At 37.0% G+C, this 16,437-nt stretch overlaps 1 protein-coding gene across 2 annotated transcripts; it reads right to left on the bottom strand.

Moving 5' to 3' along the window:
- Positions 1 to 2,142: 2,142 nt before the first annotated feature.
- Positions 2,143 to 15,841, bottom strand: LOC126825632 (pescadillo homolog). Of its 2 annotated transcripts, XM_056101802.1 has the most exons (16): positions 15,741 to 15,841; positions 14,676 to 14,755; positions 14,368 to 14,521; positions 13,868 to 13,977; positions 13,014 to 13,141; positions 12,483 to 12,526; positions 11,788 to 11,877; positions 10,879 to 11,061; positions 10,071 to 10,157; positions 9,372 to 9,505; positions 8,796 to 8,921; positions 6,725 to 6,909; positions 5,444 to 5,593; positions 4,391 to 4,458; positions 3,716 to 3,883; positions 2,143 to 2,768 (listed from the first exon to the last, which is right to left on the bottom strand). In XM_056101802.1, exons 1-16 carry the CDS (start codon positions 15,756 to 15,758, stop codon positions 2,697 to 2,699), a joined length of 1,797 nt encoding a protein of 598 aa, XP_055957777.1. In that variant the 5' UTR covers positions 15,759 to 15,841; the 3' UTR covers positions 2,143 to 2,696. The 2 variants fall into 2 exon arrangements, with proteins under 2 accessions (XP_055957777.1, XP_050411313.1); XM_050555356.2 differs by lacking the exon at positions 2,143 to 2,768 and having other exon boundaries at positions 3,719 to 3,885; positions 4,392 to 4,458.
- Between the last annotated feature and the right edge of the window lie 596 nt (positions 15,842 to 16,437).

Genomic DNA, 16,437 nt, shown 5'->3' with positions numbered 1-16,437 from the left:
AGTCACTCATTGACTTCAGTAGGCCTACTTTCAGTTTCAGTTGACTCAATGCAATGTTATGATTTCTGATGGTCCTCCGCCTTGATTGGGCCCTAGATTTGGTTAAATGGTTTCGCTGCCTAGTATCCATTCAAAGTAACGGGGGGAAATAATCATGGATTGTGAAACTACTATCAACAGGGTCGTAATTTTCCCTTTCCTTACTTCCTAATAATTTTCTTTCGTTTTTAGCGCCATATTTTTCTCGTTGACATTCTCACTTCCGGTTAAGAAATTTCGGAATGGATTTATTAGTTAAGGAAACGAAACGAAATAAATGTGGGGTTAAGCCCACTGATTTTTTTATTACAAAAACTTTCTGCCAACATCACATACAGTCGTGTTATTTTTGCAAAGGTACACTATACATTCATTTTTAAAATGGTAATATTAAAATAATCATGTAACCTTTGACCTCCAGCTGCTTGAAATTTTTGAATGTACATTATTTATTAATCAAGATGTTCTGGCCCATCGGTTTCAGTGATGCAGAACAGACTTTCTGACAAGTAAAAATTATCTAGTCCACCCATGTACTCATTGCTTTGCACATAAATGAACTCTTGGCAACTGGAATCCAAGAAGAGTAGGTAGAAATGCTGCGGTAAAGCTGGGCAAAATTTCCCTCATCCACCTCCCATCATGTGATCACCCTTAGCTATTAAAGAGGGAGAGAGAGAGTTTAACCTCCACTTGTCACAAACTAGGTCATTTCAGGACTAACATATGGTACAATTATATTTTGCCCATATAGGGGTCTTGAGTAGTGGGAGAAAACCAGAAGACCCAGAGCTGCTCAAAAGAAACCCCAGGAGGTTGGACAGGTGACACTAGTCCACTTGACATAAGGACAGAGCACACTTTAGGCAAGAAGGCACCTGTCACAACCATTGTCACAAGCACCTGTCACAGACTCTGTCAAGCCACAACCCTCCTGGTCCAGCACTGATTGGTATTTTATCAGTTGATTTGATGATATTTATATGGCCATAAACAATATTTTGGTGCTCAAATATACCCATATCACTTTAAAAGGACTGCATGACTTGGTTTTTAAATATTTAAAAAAATAAAAACTATCTCATCAATCACTTCTGTTAAGATTCTTTCCAGACAGGAAGCAACTTTCTAAAATCTGAATGACTATAATACAGGTTAATTTATCAAGTACCCAACCCTGATAAATGTTACTGGCAATCATAAACAGGTCTGGGTATCTATACATTGATACAAACAACATGATGAGATAAGTGAGAAGTGTACCTTTCAAAATAAAGGGGGGTCACGGTCGCCAAGTGGGCAAGACACTGGCTCGCTAGCCTAGAGGTTTGGGTGTTCGATTCCAGCATTGGCCGAGAAAGTTCATCCAGATTTTCCGGCGTGGTTCCCCCATGTCAGTGATGCAGGACAGAGGGCCTGACAGCTGACTAGTCACTCGGATGGTACGGAAAACTGAGGTCCCGTGTTCACATTGGTATGCTCATAAAAGATTCCTTGACAGTTGGAATTCGATATAAGAATAGGCCGCAGTGCCGCTATCCTGGCATAATGTCCCTCATAGCACACTGTTTGGCATATGCCCGTCTTCATTAGCCCAGTTCGGAGCAGAACAGTAGGATGTTAAACCCCATTTCATTTCATTTTTTCAAAGTAAAAACACAAAAATACCCCCCCCCCTCACACACACACAAACTAGGTCATTTCTGGACTTGCATATGGTTCAGTTTTATTCTAATAATTCACTGGTGCTCAGGGGGCTTTAGCAGTGGGAGGACTCCATGAGAAAACCCATGAGGTTGGACAGGCAACCATACTCTTTGTCACACACAAGCGAGGAATCGAAACCATGCCATTTGACTCAATGACAGACTTTATGATCCAACGTGCACGCGTCAACCTTTCGGCCACCTAATCTCCGTTTTGATGAAGAACCAAAATATTTATTTGTATGGCCCAATACGTCAGGCACAAAGTTCAAAATGTCTGGTACCAGTTCATTAGTATCGGACATTTTGTCAGGTACAACTAAAATAGTTATTTACAGGCCTGGCTTCAGACCACTCGAACACCCCCAACCCACCTTTAGCAACAAGAAAATAAAAGTAGAAGTAAATGTTTAATGGTGACACAGGAAATACTGATCACAACATTGAAAACATACTGAACATGTATTTACAATTTATTCTTCTATGCTGTTTACAATCAAAATACATTTCTTTTCAAAATTTTAAATATACACAATTCTTCGGAGATGTATATAGTGTGCGCCGTGCGGCAACAAAAAAAAATAAATGGCTAAATTTCCAACTACGCTGGGATTATGTTCTAGGCCCAATAATTGTTATAATTGTCTACTTTCTTAAATTCAAACAATAATTTTATGTGGCCTTCAAGTCCCAGTATTCCAGGAAATTATAGTCCAGTATTATTCTTGACTTCTTCATGATAAAAATATAAAATCCATCAATTTCTGTTGTTGGGATCATAAATAATCACTAATATTCTTGTTCCGATGTTCTTGATGTTCTCGACTGTATATATATGTATTCAGCATGAAAAAAACAACTTCTGGTATTGATGGAACTATTGAGTTCACAATTTATCAACGTTTTTCACAGTTTTTTAAAACTTTATTGGTGATTTTAAATACAGTTTTTTCATTCCCCACCCGCTTTAGAAAGTTTATTTCTTCTGTTGATGACTTTTCGTTTATCTTTCAATTGTTGAATCTGTAAAATACAACAGAAATATCATGAAATTAAGAAAAAGGTCAGAATTCAGTTGTATTCAGGTAAAGAAACCACAGTGGCCCTGTGGTTAAGGTCCTGGCTTGACTGTAATCACTGTAACCCAGGCATCGTTTAATCTTGTGTATTTAGCACTAATTTATTTCACATTCATTCAATATCAAATCTTTGTTTAAAAAATTGTAAAAATCGTTCAAGATCACCAAAAATTATCTAATTTGTTCTTGTGTCTAGTTTAAAGCTGACCATTCAAATTTTATAATGAGTGTCCAATTTACAAGCGTTTAATTTCTCGATCCTCCAATCGATACTAATGAGGTCATTTTGTGCCTAACATATGACTTGTCTGGGTCTTTCGAAGTGGGATGAAACTGGAGTACCCATATAAAACCCATGACTTGCATAGATAACAGGCAGTATGGTCTACATTCCCCACTTCCTAAAATGAATCCCGGCTCGAACAGTATCGTAACATCAATATCATCAAATATGTTGTGAGAGTTATAAGTTGTCAGCATAATACATGTTATTTAGCTATGAGTTATCATTGCATACCTTAGTATCTCTACGAATCTGAGATTTTATGTTGTGAGAGCTAAAAGTTATCAGCGTATTACACGTTATTTAGCTATGAGTTATTATTGCATACCTTAGAATCTCTACGATCTGAGATTTTAAGTTGTGAGTGCTATAAGTTATCTGCGTATTACACGTTATTTAGCTATGTGTTATTATTGCATACCTTAACATCTCTACGATCTGAGATTTTCAGTTGTGAGTGCTATAAGTTATCAGCGTATTACATGTTATTTAGCTATGAGTTATTATTCTATACCTTAGTATCTCTGCGAGTCTGAGATTTTATGTTGTGAGAGTTATAAGTTATCAGTGTAATACACGTTATTTAGCTATGAGTTATTATTGCATACCTTAGTATCTCTGCGAGTCTGAGATTTTACGATAGTTTCATACAATCTTTTCTTCTTCTTCGGTATCATCATTTCAGCCAATCGTTTTTCTTCTTTCTCTTGCTGCTGAACTTTACGATTTACGTTGACTTTCTCAACCGATCCTGGTGTAACGGCCATATCTTTTGGCTGTTAAAAATATAAAGAAACATGTTCATAATAAATGATTATTTAATTCTACAATAACCTTTCTGGAAATCTCCGGACAAGGTACTGTGTTTACATAAGAAATGAAATAAAATGGGGTTTGAAATCTATTCTTAAAATAAAACGCTGCTGTGTGGACAAAATGTCCCTCATATATCACACTGGCTGGCGATATCCATCTCCATTAGCCCAGCTGGCGTAAAAAAAAATAAGGATATTAATCATAAACGTTCACTTGACACAAATTAAGTCATTATTTATTTCAATTATTTGCTTTATTATATGTAAAGGTCTTTAGCGGGGGTAGGAAATTAGAGGACCCGGTGAAAAGCCACATGGTTGTGCAGGTGACCCTACTCCTTGTCACATACAAGTTTTGGATTGAAACCAACCCACTTGACTCAATGACAGATCGTATGATCTAAAGCACGTGTTAAACCACCCGACCACCCAATCTAATCAAATAATGCAGTTTAATTGTATATTTACCTTTTTTGCTGGTTTTGGTGTTTTAACAGGCTTCTTAACATCCTTCTTACTCTTTTTAGGTGTTTCTTCTGGAAAAAAAAAATATTCCCCAAAATACAATATACAATGTAGAGATAAGATCATATTGGATTTTCAGACTAGTTGTTTCCCTCAGTCAATAGTGCAGTTAGAGGACCTGGCAAGAAACAGTGTCTAATCTGTGGCCCCACATGTCCAGCCCTTAACCATTGGAATTCAATTAAGACTTAGTGTGCTATGAGGGAAATTTTGCCCGGGCAGCGGCACTAGGACCTACTCTTATATCGAATTCCAACTGCCAAGGGATCTTTTACGTGCACGCCAATGTGTACACGGGACCTCGGTTTTTCCTCCCATCCGATCGACTAGACAGCTGTCCTTGTCAGGCCCTCCGTCCTGCATCACTGACAAGGGGAAACCACGCTGGAAAATCTGGATGAACTTTCTCAGCCAATGCAGGGATTGAACACCCGACCTCCAGGCTAGCGAGCCAGCGTCTTACCCACTTAGCCACGTGATCCCCAAGACTGAGTGTAGACACCACTGTCCAAGCAATATTTCCCTCATATCACACTCAAAATTAGCCCAGTTGACGTAGAAAAATAGGATATTAATCTCAATTTGAATCGATTTCATTTTGCTATACCTGAGGAACTAATCTTGTAATAAACGAGTAGTACAAATGATTCTAACACTCAGACAAATGGAAAAAGAGAACAAATTGGGTAAGGTTGATAAATGAAAAGAAATGGGGTTTAACGTCCTACTGTTCTGCTCTGACTGGACTAATGAAGACAGACATAAGCCATACAGTGTGCTAAGAGGTAAATTTTGCCCGGGCTGCGGCACTATCGCATACTCTTATTTATATTGAATTCCAACTGCCAAGGGATCTTTTACGTGCACGCCAATGTGCACAACTGACAAGGGAAAACCATGCTGTAAGGCAAGATTGACAAAATGACCAATTTACAATAGCTGAGCTGAGAAGTGGTATCAGGTTTTCTAGGAATAGATTATTACTAAACAAATTACCTTCTTCATCATCACTATTTTCATCACTATCATCTTCCTCTTCATCTTCCTCCTCCTCATCATCATCATCCTCCTCCTCTTCAACAGCTTCTTCTTCATCCTCATCATCATCATCCTCATCCTCCATCAAACCATCATCTTCTTCCACACCTATAGATCACACAATATTTTTGAATTAAATACACAGTTTAAATCCATACACAAGAATAAATATCCTAATTAATTTGTTCTAATCTTCTTAAATATAAAATAACTAGCGGATGACCTGGCACTGCACAGGTTGAAAGTAGCCTAACTCTGGAAGCGGTAGTTCAACGCCACCTAGCCCACGTTACTCCCTGGTCCGAGCTACCCCTATACACCAAATTTCAGCCTCAGGACAGCCCTAGTGTAGCCACCAACCCTGAACAGACAAACAACAGTCACAAATATTATATACTAGAAGAATGCCCGGCTTCGCAAGGGTGTCGTAACCCCGAAACCGGAAGTGTTAGACTAACGCCACCTGGCCTATGTTACTCCCCAATACGAGCTACCCCTATACCCCAAATTTCAGACTCGGGGCAGACCTAGTGTAGCCGCCAACCCCGAACAGACAGACAGACAAACGACAGTCACAAATATTAGTATAGAAGATATTCAACTGTATGGTGAGTCTCACAAGAGCCTTTCAAAGGATGGCTAAAACCCAGAGTTAATTCACACGAGTAGGCAGGTGACCATATTCCCAACAGTTTAAACCCAACTCGTCTAATCCAACACAACTCCCTCATCGAACTCTTCATTTAGACCTAACTCCTTCATCCAATACAACACCAAACCCAACCAAATCCTTCACCAAACCAAACACTTTATACCCAACTCCTTCATCCAACCTGACAATTTAAACCCAACTCCCTCCTCCAACCTGACACTTTAAACCCAACTCCCTCATCCAACGCAACACTTTGACCTAACTCCCTTATTTGATGCAACACTTTAAGCCCAACTCCTTCATCCAACCTGACACTTTAAATCCAACTCCCTCATCCAACGCAAAACTTTAAATCCAACTCCCTTATCCAACACAACTCTTTAAGACCCTCATCTAACCCAACCCTTTAAACCCAACTCCCTCATCCACGCCAACACTTTAAATCCAACTCCCTCATCCAACGCAACACTTTAAATCCAACTTCCTTATCCAACTCAACTCAGACCCTCATCTAACCCAACCCTTTAAACCCAATTCCCTCATCCACCACCCCAACACTTTAAACCCCACTCCCTATTAAACTCTACCTGAATCTATCCCTTGTTGTCGTCGCATCTGTTGTTTACGTTCTGCCGGTACGTAATCTCCTTCTTTCTCTTTAACAAAGGGAGATAAATGAGGTGGAAGTTCAACACCAGGGAAATAATCTTCAACAGGTATCAACATCTGAGAATTAACACAATCAAATATCCACTGAGGCTGTATATAATATCTAAAAAAACAGACAAAAGTAAACCACATGATATTCAGAAATTACAGGAAGATAATGGAGGAATGAAGACATTGGAAATGAAATGAAATGATGTTTAACGTCCTACTGTTTTGCTCCGAACTGGGCTAATGAAGACGAGGATATGCAATACAGTGTGCTATGAGGGAAATTTTGCCCGGACAGCGGCACTACGGCCTACTCATATCGAATTCCAACTGTTAAAAGATCTTTTACGTGCACGACAATATGTACACGGGACATCGGGTTTCCGTCCCATCTGAACGACTAGACAGCTGTCCTTGTCAGGTCGTCCGTCCTGCATCACTGACATGGGGGAAACCACGCCGGAAAATCTGGATGATCTTTCTCGGACAATGGAGGGATCAAACACCCGCCCTCCAGGCTAGCGAGCCAGCATAACACTGTTGTAATGCTACTTTCCCACTATCCTGATTCGCGCTACGACTGAAAATTGTAGTTTTAATCGTGTAGTAATCCTGGTGATCCTATCAGGTCTTATCATAATAGTGGTCTGTCGTAGCAATTGTGTTGATCGTATCGAAATTATCCAAACATATCTTGACGTACCAGATCATGGACTCAGTAGGGACAATCCTATCGAAACACATTGCCCAACAGTGGAACCTATCATTAGTGTCCACTTATATAACCTGTGTTATAGTCAGTTCCTTATATATCCTACTAAATGTCTTCACTATAAGGCAACACAATTAAAATAAGTTGTTTCTCGGGCACCGCCCGCACGCAAAATTGGTTGCGCTTGCGGCCTATTTATTAGTCTTGATGAAAAATAAAAAATATGTAACGCCCGCCCGAACATCGATAAGCAAGTCATAAAAAAAATATGCCGCATGTATCTACATGCCCCATTCGTGAATATCCATTCAAATGTATTAAACTGATTCAGATATCGTAGAACAGGTTAATTATTATAACTTGTGGCTACGAATACGATACGATGATAGTCACCATATCCTTAGTCAGAATCTGGGTCATTAGCACGTTTAACGGTAGTTTTGATAATCCGGAAAATAATAATTGGATTACACATTTGATGGTTTTACTGACGAGTTGTTAGTTAAATTTAAATAGTCATTCGATATAAACCCCAGATAGAACACCGAATATGCTGAGAAACACACCAAATATCCTGAGAAACAGTCATTTCACGAATCCCGATGACACGTGACATGCATTGGTTGGAATTAGGTCAATCATTATAAACCAGCGATACTAGATTTAGATCGAAGTGTCGTTTACCGTGATGATTATTTTTGATACACATGCTGACAGAGGCTTACTCTTTAAAATATTGTCGTTATTATGGACGGCTATTAATAGTCGTACGGAATTTTATTTTAAACCAATTTCAATTATGGTTGTCACCATTACCATTAGTAAGCTACATTACGTGAATTAAATATGGAAAATTATTTTCCTTTCAGTCAGTGTTCAGTGTTTGAGTAGACTTGATTTTTGGATTTATGTTCTAAGTATGTATAATATATAACTGAAAGCAAAACCGTAGACAAGTAATGACTTTCTCATTAAAAAAAAAAAAAAATACAAGGCCGCCCTCCCACCCCAACAATTTTCAACAATAGGCAAATTTTATTTTGCACCATCCTCTAGCCAGAAATGAGATAAAAAAAAAAAATAAACCGCCCTCCCCCCCTACAGTTTCAGCTGTCAGTTGCCCGAGAAACAAGACATTTATTTTGTGTAGCCTAACACTGTTCTGGGCCATATTGATCCATGTGTTATACTTCAAACTGCCATTTAGTTGGGTCCTAGAAATCCCAGCAACTCCTGAAGATTCCATGAATGAGTCCAGTTTCCTAACCTCTTCAATGGTTACAACTTACCTGGATAAAAACTGTTTCTCTACTGTTGGTCTGTCTACTATCTGATGTGTTATACTTTCATCTGATTCTTGGTAGGAGGCGCCAACGGCTAACGATTTATCCCACGATACTTCACCTCCAAATGACCTGTACAAAAACAAAGTTCAAGTTGTTCACAAATACTTGAGATAAACCATCCCACCGATTTTACCCAGTTTTCAATAATAATCACGATATTATTCCTGAGGAGAGAAAAATATCCAGAAAATGATGGAAGATTGCATCAAGTAATTGAAATGTGCAAATAAAAGAGACAGAGAAATGGTGTTAACATCCACTCGACACAAACTAAGTCATTTCGGGATTAACCTATTGTTCAATATTATTTCAATAATTCGCTTACATGTAGGGATCTTTAGGTCTTTAGCACCGGGAGGAAACCAGATGACCCGGAGAAAATCGAAATGTGTATATAAAGCAGTCTGCATAAATTGCATGAGTTCAATCAAGTTAAATGTACAGAAAGCAACACATACAGAAATAAAGTCATATTGTAAAATATTCAATTTGTTCTAAGGATTTGAATGAAAGACCCACCTGATAATAAATGTGATGGATTCCCGTGGAATTTCACGATTTAAGAAAAATTTCTTTCCTTTGAATAAATTCTGGAACTGGTTCAATTTTTCTGATTCGAGTTTTGCTTTTTCTATAAAATCTGGATCATCAGGCTGTAAACAAATAAAATAGAAATAACTAAATTAATAAATTGTAACGCATCAGTTCCTAACAGAATCTTTAAATTTTTGACCGTCCTGTTAATAAACAAAGAATGAAATGGAAAGGGGGATAACGTCTTTCTCTTCTGCACAAACCGAGCAAACGTAGACGGGCATATGCGATACATTGTGCCATAATGGAAATTTGTTAGGGCCTACTTATATTTTAAATTTTCAACTACGGGGATCTTTAACGTGCTATCAGCTGTATGCAAGGGATCTTCAGAAGTTTTCCCTACCTGACACCTACTCTCCCCTCACCCTTGTCCTGAAGCAATGACATGGAGAAATCAATTGCAAAAACCTGAGAATTTGTCTCTGCTAACACTGGGATTGAACAGCTCCTGGTTCATAGTTACTCGGTTCTCAAGTTTAACATCTAGCAAAACATAACTAGGTTATTTCGGGACTAACATACTGTGATGTTTGCTATTTTAATAATTCTCTATACCCCAGAGAAAAACTACAAGGGTTAGGTTGACTTCTTGTGAATTTACAATAAAAAGAAGTAACTTACATTACCAACAGGAAATTCATCAACATCTGCGTCTTCAATGTTATCTGTTACCATGGCTTTTAACGTCTGTGTCATTGCTGCTAACCTCTGATAATCACAAAAGAAAAAAAGATAACGTATATAATACAGCTTCATGTATGAGGAATTTGATAGAATAGTGTCTTTATGTACAAGGAATTGAATAGAACAGCTTCATGTATGATGAATTTAATAGAATAGAACAGCTTCAGGTATGATGAATTTAACAGTCTCTTCATGTATGAGGAATTTAATAGAACAGTGTCTTAGTGTATGAGGAATTTAATAGAACAGTGTCTTCGTGTATGAGGAATTTAATAGAACAGTGTCTTCGTGTATGAGGAATTTAATAGAATTTAATATTTCCCATTTATTGACTTTCTATTCATTTGAATTAATACATTTACGGTTTCCCTCGTCCAAGTTAATAGTCTAATAACAGGTTTCATATTTCATGATTTCCAACTTATTGAATTAATGCATTTATGGTTTCCCTTGCATCAACGAACACACGTTCAGGAGCATATGACGAACTTAGACATTGATTCCCATACTTTTGTTCCATTTCAGTGCTTATCCAGTTTTTTTCACAGTCTAATTATACACTTTACAACCCAATAGAATTTTATCGTGGCCCACAGTTGGATTCGAACCTGAACGCTAGACAACCAGAAAGTAATAAGAAATTAAGTTTTACATTATTGTGCACAATTTATACTGCTCTCCCTGTTTTTCTCCTCTCACCACAACAATTGAGCCTCTAAAATTAACATAATCTTTTATACCATACCTCTTCTGTAGCTTCTGATTTCAGACATTTTGTTTCTGTCTCGTCTTTTGCTCCTGCCAGTTGGAGCTGTGGTGGATAGTGTAAATTTAATGAATGATATAAGCGGAAGTTGGTGAATCCAAGAAGCGTCGTATAAAAATCAACAAATGTTCTCATTATCTTAAAATCTATATCACTGGGTTGCTGAAAGATAAAATCATAAAATTAAGTTTCAAATTTAAAATTTCGTTCTTTATGGTTCCACATCAAACTTTTGAGGGTCATGCTTTTAATCATGGTATTATGAATTCATGTATGTATACCACTTTGTCGTTGGGCGCCATGTGTAATTAACAAAGAAAACAATATCCTGCAAAAAACGTGTAAAATTGACTATGCAGGCTTAAACAACTGTCTTTCAGGTTGGACTGTTCACTTATTTCAACGAACATGAAATAAAATGAAATGGGGTTTAATGTCCTGCTGTTCTGCTCCAAACTGTGATAATGAAGACGGACATACACCATACAGTGTGCTATGAGGGAAATTTTGCCCGGTCGTGAGCAATGTGTACACAGAACCATGGTTTTTCCTACGATCCGAACGACTAGACAGCTGTCCTTGTTCTGCATCACTGTCAAGGGTGAACCATGCTGGAAAATTGGGATGGACTTTCTCGGCCAATGCAGGGATCGCACACCCAACCTCTAAGCTAGAGAGACAGCGTCTTACCCACTTAACCACCGTAACTCCCCTTCAACGAACACAATTGATAAGAAATAACAGACCCATTTTGGTCTATTTTAATGTTCCAAAGAATAGAATCAAGACATTCATCATTAATTATCAGCAAAACATAGACAGTTTTCTATTCCAAGGGTCATTCAATACAAATTGTGAATTAGATAATATGTATATTTAATATATTACCTGATAACCAACTTTATGAGGTACAATCCAGGTAATCGTCTGTCCCATTATTTCAGCTTGATAATAAATACCTTTTATAGAAATAAACACCTGCAATAAATAACGTAAAATTATCTTATTAAATCTAATAATTTCCTACACAAATGAGAAGTGGTATCAGATGTTCTAGAATGGATAAGCATACCATGTGAACTCCTCAAATGAGAATTAGTATTTGGTGTTCTAGAAGGAGTAAGCATACTATGTGAACTCCCTGAATGAGAAGGTATTAGATGTTCTAGAATGGGTAAACATACTATATGAACTCCCCGAATGAGAGGGTATCAGGTGTTCTAGACAGAGTAAGCATACCATGTGAACTCCTCAAGTGAGAAGTGGTATTTGGTGTTCTAGAAGGAGTAAGCCCACTAAGTAAACTCAATGGATATCTGTTCTGGAAAAAGTAAGCATACTATATGAATTCCTCAAATGAGAAATGGTATCAGGTGATCTAGAAAGAATAAGTATACTATATGAATTCCTCAAATGAGAAGTGGTATCTGGTGTTCTAAAATGATTAAGTATTACATGTGAACTCTTCAGTATTTTGATGAAATATTGCAAACGAAGAAACCAATTGTTACATTTGCCAGTAATTCTAAAAGATCTAGTAGCATCCAGTAAAAAGATTGAATAAAGTAAGAAATATATTTCACCTTTCTAAGAGCTTGACTTGTTATCACAAAATGTTGAAATTCAACTGTAAAATAAAAATAAATCATTATTAACAGAAATTGAGAGATAAAGATATTGATATGTTTGAACCCAAGCTTGTATGTGACAAAGAGTAACGTCACCTGCCTGACTTTGTAGGTTTTTTTCCGGGTTATCCAGTTCCCTCCTACTGCTAAAGGAGGGAACCGGTATACGCCATACAGTGTGCTATAAGGGAAATTTTGCCCAGGACCTCCAGGACAGCAAGCCCACATCTTACCCACTGAGCTACAGTGGTTCCCATGTCCCAAAATAACCTAGTTTGTGTCTAGTGGACATTAAACCTCATATATCTCTTTCTGTAACACTAAGGATATAAGTTTTTCAGCAAGTGCCCTAATGGTCTGATCAACAAGAGATGTGCTGGACGTTATTGTCTACTGTGTATAATCATCTACACTGCTACTAGACTCCTTCGTCCAGACTTCCCTACTGATTAATATTTGATGATTTGTTATAAATACTGGGCCTACCTGTGAGCCTACGACAGAGTTGAACGGATCTAGTTTTAACAGTGAACGACGTGGGGAGAGTAGCGAATAGAAAACACATGGTTAAACAATCATCTAAATCACGAACAGCATCAATAAATGATGGATATCTGAAATAAACAATATTTAAATTTAATATATTTCACACATATAATAGGTCAATCGTTAGAAAGGAAGAGGGTTCAGTTAAGGTTGGATATACTGAGATGCAATGAAAATGCACCACTGATTTGATTGAAGTACTGATGAAACATAATGTAATTTCTGGTATTTATGCAACAACATAAGAAATTCAACAACCACAAATGATGGCCATGACAACTTATCAAAAAGTGAAATGCAGACACAAAGGGGTTATAATCAAGTCAGTAACGTGTGCGTTAACCTCTAGCAGTCACTCACGCCATGCCACACCTCATAGAGGAGATACATGTAAGGCTCTGAATGGCTGATAGTTGTATACTTCGCTATGCTGAATCCAGTGGCACAACTATTCTCTGCAATGCTTAAAGCACTAGTTTCAACTGGTTCAACACAACACAATTTATATGGGAGTGAGAGAATGGGGTTTAACATCCACTCAACACAAACTAGGTCATTTCGGGACTAACATATGGCTCAATTTTATTTCATTAATTTGCTTGCACGTAGGGGTCTTTAGCAGTGGGAGGAAAACCGGAGGGGATTTGTGCTTGATAACAATAAGAGAAGACTTGTGGAAACATTGTAATCTGTGTACAAACCAGTGATTGTTTTGCATATAAATTGTGTTGTGTTTTTATATTTTTTTAACTAAAGGGTTAAATATAATGTCACGAATAACTGAGTTTATCTACCTTTCTTTAACAATATGATCTAGTTTATATTTAGGTCGACTGGCTTTAATTCTGGCCACAGCATCATCATTCTTCTTATGTATGGCTTTTGTTAATCTTTTCATAAATCGCTGAAACAAAGTTTTTAAGGAATTAATTAATTAATTGAAAGGTTAGGAGTATGTAGAGCTTTTCAGCAAATGGCATCAGTTAGCAGACCGAGATTTCATTTCAAAATTTTGCCAGTTTGATGCATTTTTTCCAAAGAATTTGCCAATTTTAAGTGTTTTACACATAAAGACTATATATTTATTGTGTTTTAAGGTTAAACTATTTGAAATATTAATTCTAAGGCTGGTCGATTTCCCTGCCAGTTAATCAAGTTAATCAACTATAACTGAAATGAGAGCTATAGTGGAAATTGTGTGACTGACCAATATGACAAACTAGAGCCCTGTGCCTCTGGTGGAAATCATGTGACTGGGTTATAATCCCACTATTCTATTGAACTAAATATGTACCTTGGTTTGACGGAATTTAACAATTAATGGTTCATGAGAGAGATAGTTAATATCTTTAACAAAATAAAATGTCCGAGTTATTCCACTTCCTTTTGTCGCTTGTTTCAACTTTTTTGGTTCCTGCGGGTAGATCCCTTTCAAGATACATAACTGCCTAAAAAAGAAAAGAAACAGGACACAAGATTACAAAAACAATCAAAGAAGATTATTCAGAGCAACAGAAGCATGAGTTTACCATAAACATTTTAATTAAGCCTACTTTTAAAACTTTAGAATGATAAGGCAATAAATATATGCCCAGTTTTTACCTGAAATCCTTGAGACTCAACTGTAATTTTCTTAATGCCTGGTTTCTGGTGATGAAGGCAGTGGCTGAACCTGATTCGTACTGAAATATTCAAATGATGTGAAAGTTAAAATTAAATTTACAAACCTTTTAAACAACCATAAGTTGGTAGAAAGATAGCATGTACCTTATATTCAGGAAGATAACCGGTAATCTCATCATTTTGTTAGAAAATACTAGCAACAGGTTTTAATGAACTGTTGTAATACTAGCCCTGTAACGAGACTTATGTTCAGAGCTCACTGCTGTAATACTATATGAAGACCTTTAAAAAGGCTAGTCAATCGGAAGTGGATTGTATTTTAACTACTATTATTTCAATTTGAGCCATTTAATGTACCCATCATCATACACACTCATTTTTCTCATTCTTAAAAATGAATTTTTACAACAGCACCAATTTAAACGTAACTTACTCAAAGTATCAAACTATAAAAAAGACACCACTGTCTCATATTATTTTAATTAACTAAGTAAGTCAAATAACGATTTTTCACACCATTACAGTTGTAATTTATGAAGAGGGTGCAACGCAGAACCACGAATTTGAAAGGCTAATATCATTACCCCTTTCCATTAAACGGCAACAGAGATTCAGATATCATTTCTGCTGCATTACGTAATGCTCTGGATAAAAAATGTATCTATCAAAACAATAAAACTATATATATCAGAAACACAGAAGTTCTAAATCCATTTTAATAGACTCCACCAAGGCAAATTATAGATGATGGACTGAAGGATAAATTAAACCAATCCCACATTTGTATTTATTATTGTGGAAAGTCAATTTTTATTGTTAAACTCTGCCTTTTATGTTCTGCTAAAATCGAACCAAAACTGCTTCTGAAAATTGAAAGTGAAGAAATGCTAGCGCTGAGTGAAAGTGAAATGAAAAATTCGGTAATGGTTTAGGCGATGTTTTATACAGATCAACGAAGACCAAGATCGATTTGTTTCCTACGTCCACGCCAGTCCATTGGAGATAATATATTTCTAAATGTAGTCATTAAATAACTTATTAAACCTTTCGTTTTCTCTTCATCTTGATAGAAACTTATTATGTTTTGGTTTGTTTTCTATTTTCTTCAACACACGTGTTTTTGTAAAGGGAGATAACCACTTCCGTTTCTTGACTTTGTTCTCGATTACTTAGACCGGTTTAAACTCATTCGAAAACAGAGCGCGTCATACGATTTTCATATAAAACCTTTATTTGCTCACACAACTAACAACTAACTAACAAACCCTTTGACTCAGTAGCGGATTATCAGTGAGGCTGATGAGGCTGCAGCCTCAGGCCAAAGATTTTGTAAAAAAAAAATTTTTTAGACTTGTCTGATACGATTAAAATCGCATAGACAATGAATGTTAGGGAGTGGGGTTTAGGCCCAACGGGAATCAACATAGGCCCTGACCCGAAATTAATTAGACCCACGCCATTTTAAATAGGCCCTATTGTTTGGAGATCTGATCTTATTTTTTAAACGTAGGCCTACAATGTACGTTAAATCCTTGTAAGTTTTCGGTTGTCTTGCTTAATATATTGTATCCACGTGACGTCATTTATGGGCATATAAAGTTACATTACGTTTTTAATGTTAGCAACTACCTTGGCTCTAACTTTAAAAACTAAATAGGCCCTCCAGCAACTGCCGCCTCAGGCCTTGGTGGAGCTTAATCCGCCACTGCTTTGACCGCGATATCACGTTAAAGCGGATGTT

This window comes from Patella vulgata, chromosome 6, assembly GCF_932274485.2.
Source record: "Patella vulgata chromosome 6, xgPatVulg1.2, whole genome shotgun sequence".
Classification (NCBI taxonomy): domain Eukaryota; kingdom Metazoa; phylum Mollusca; class Gastropoda; family Patellidae; genus Patella; species Patella vulgata.
The sequence above is the reverse complement of the archived record's forward strand: the minus strand, read 5'-3'. Positions and strand labels throughout refer to the sequence as shown.

Excerpts from the sequence above, each read along its gene's own strand:
- LOC126825632 (XM_056101802.1), bottom strand. Across the intron at positions 14,522-14,675 it reads TTGAGTCTCAAGGATTTCAG|GCAGTTATGTATCTTGAAAG; the intron begins GTAAAAACTGGG and ends TTTCTTTTTTAG. Across the intron at positions 13,142-13,867 it reads GATCATATTGTTAAAGAAAG|ATATCCATCATTTATTGATG; the intron begins GTAGATAAACTC and ends TGTTTATTTCAG.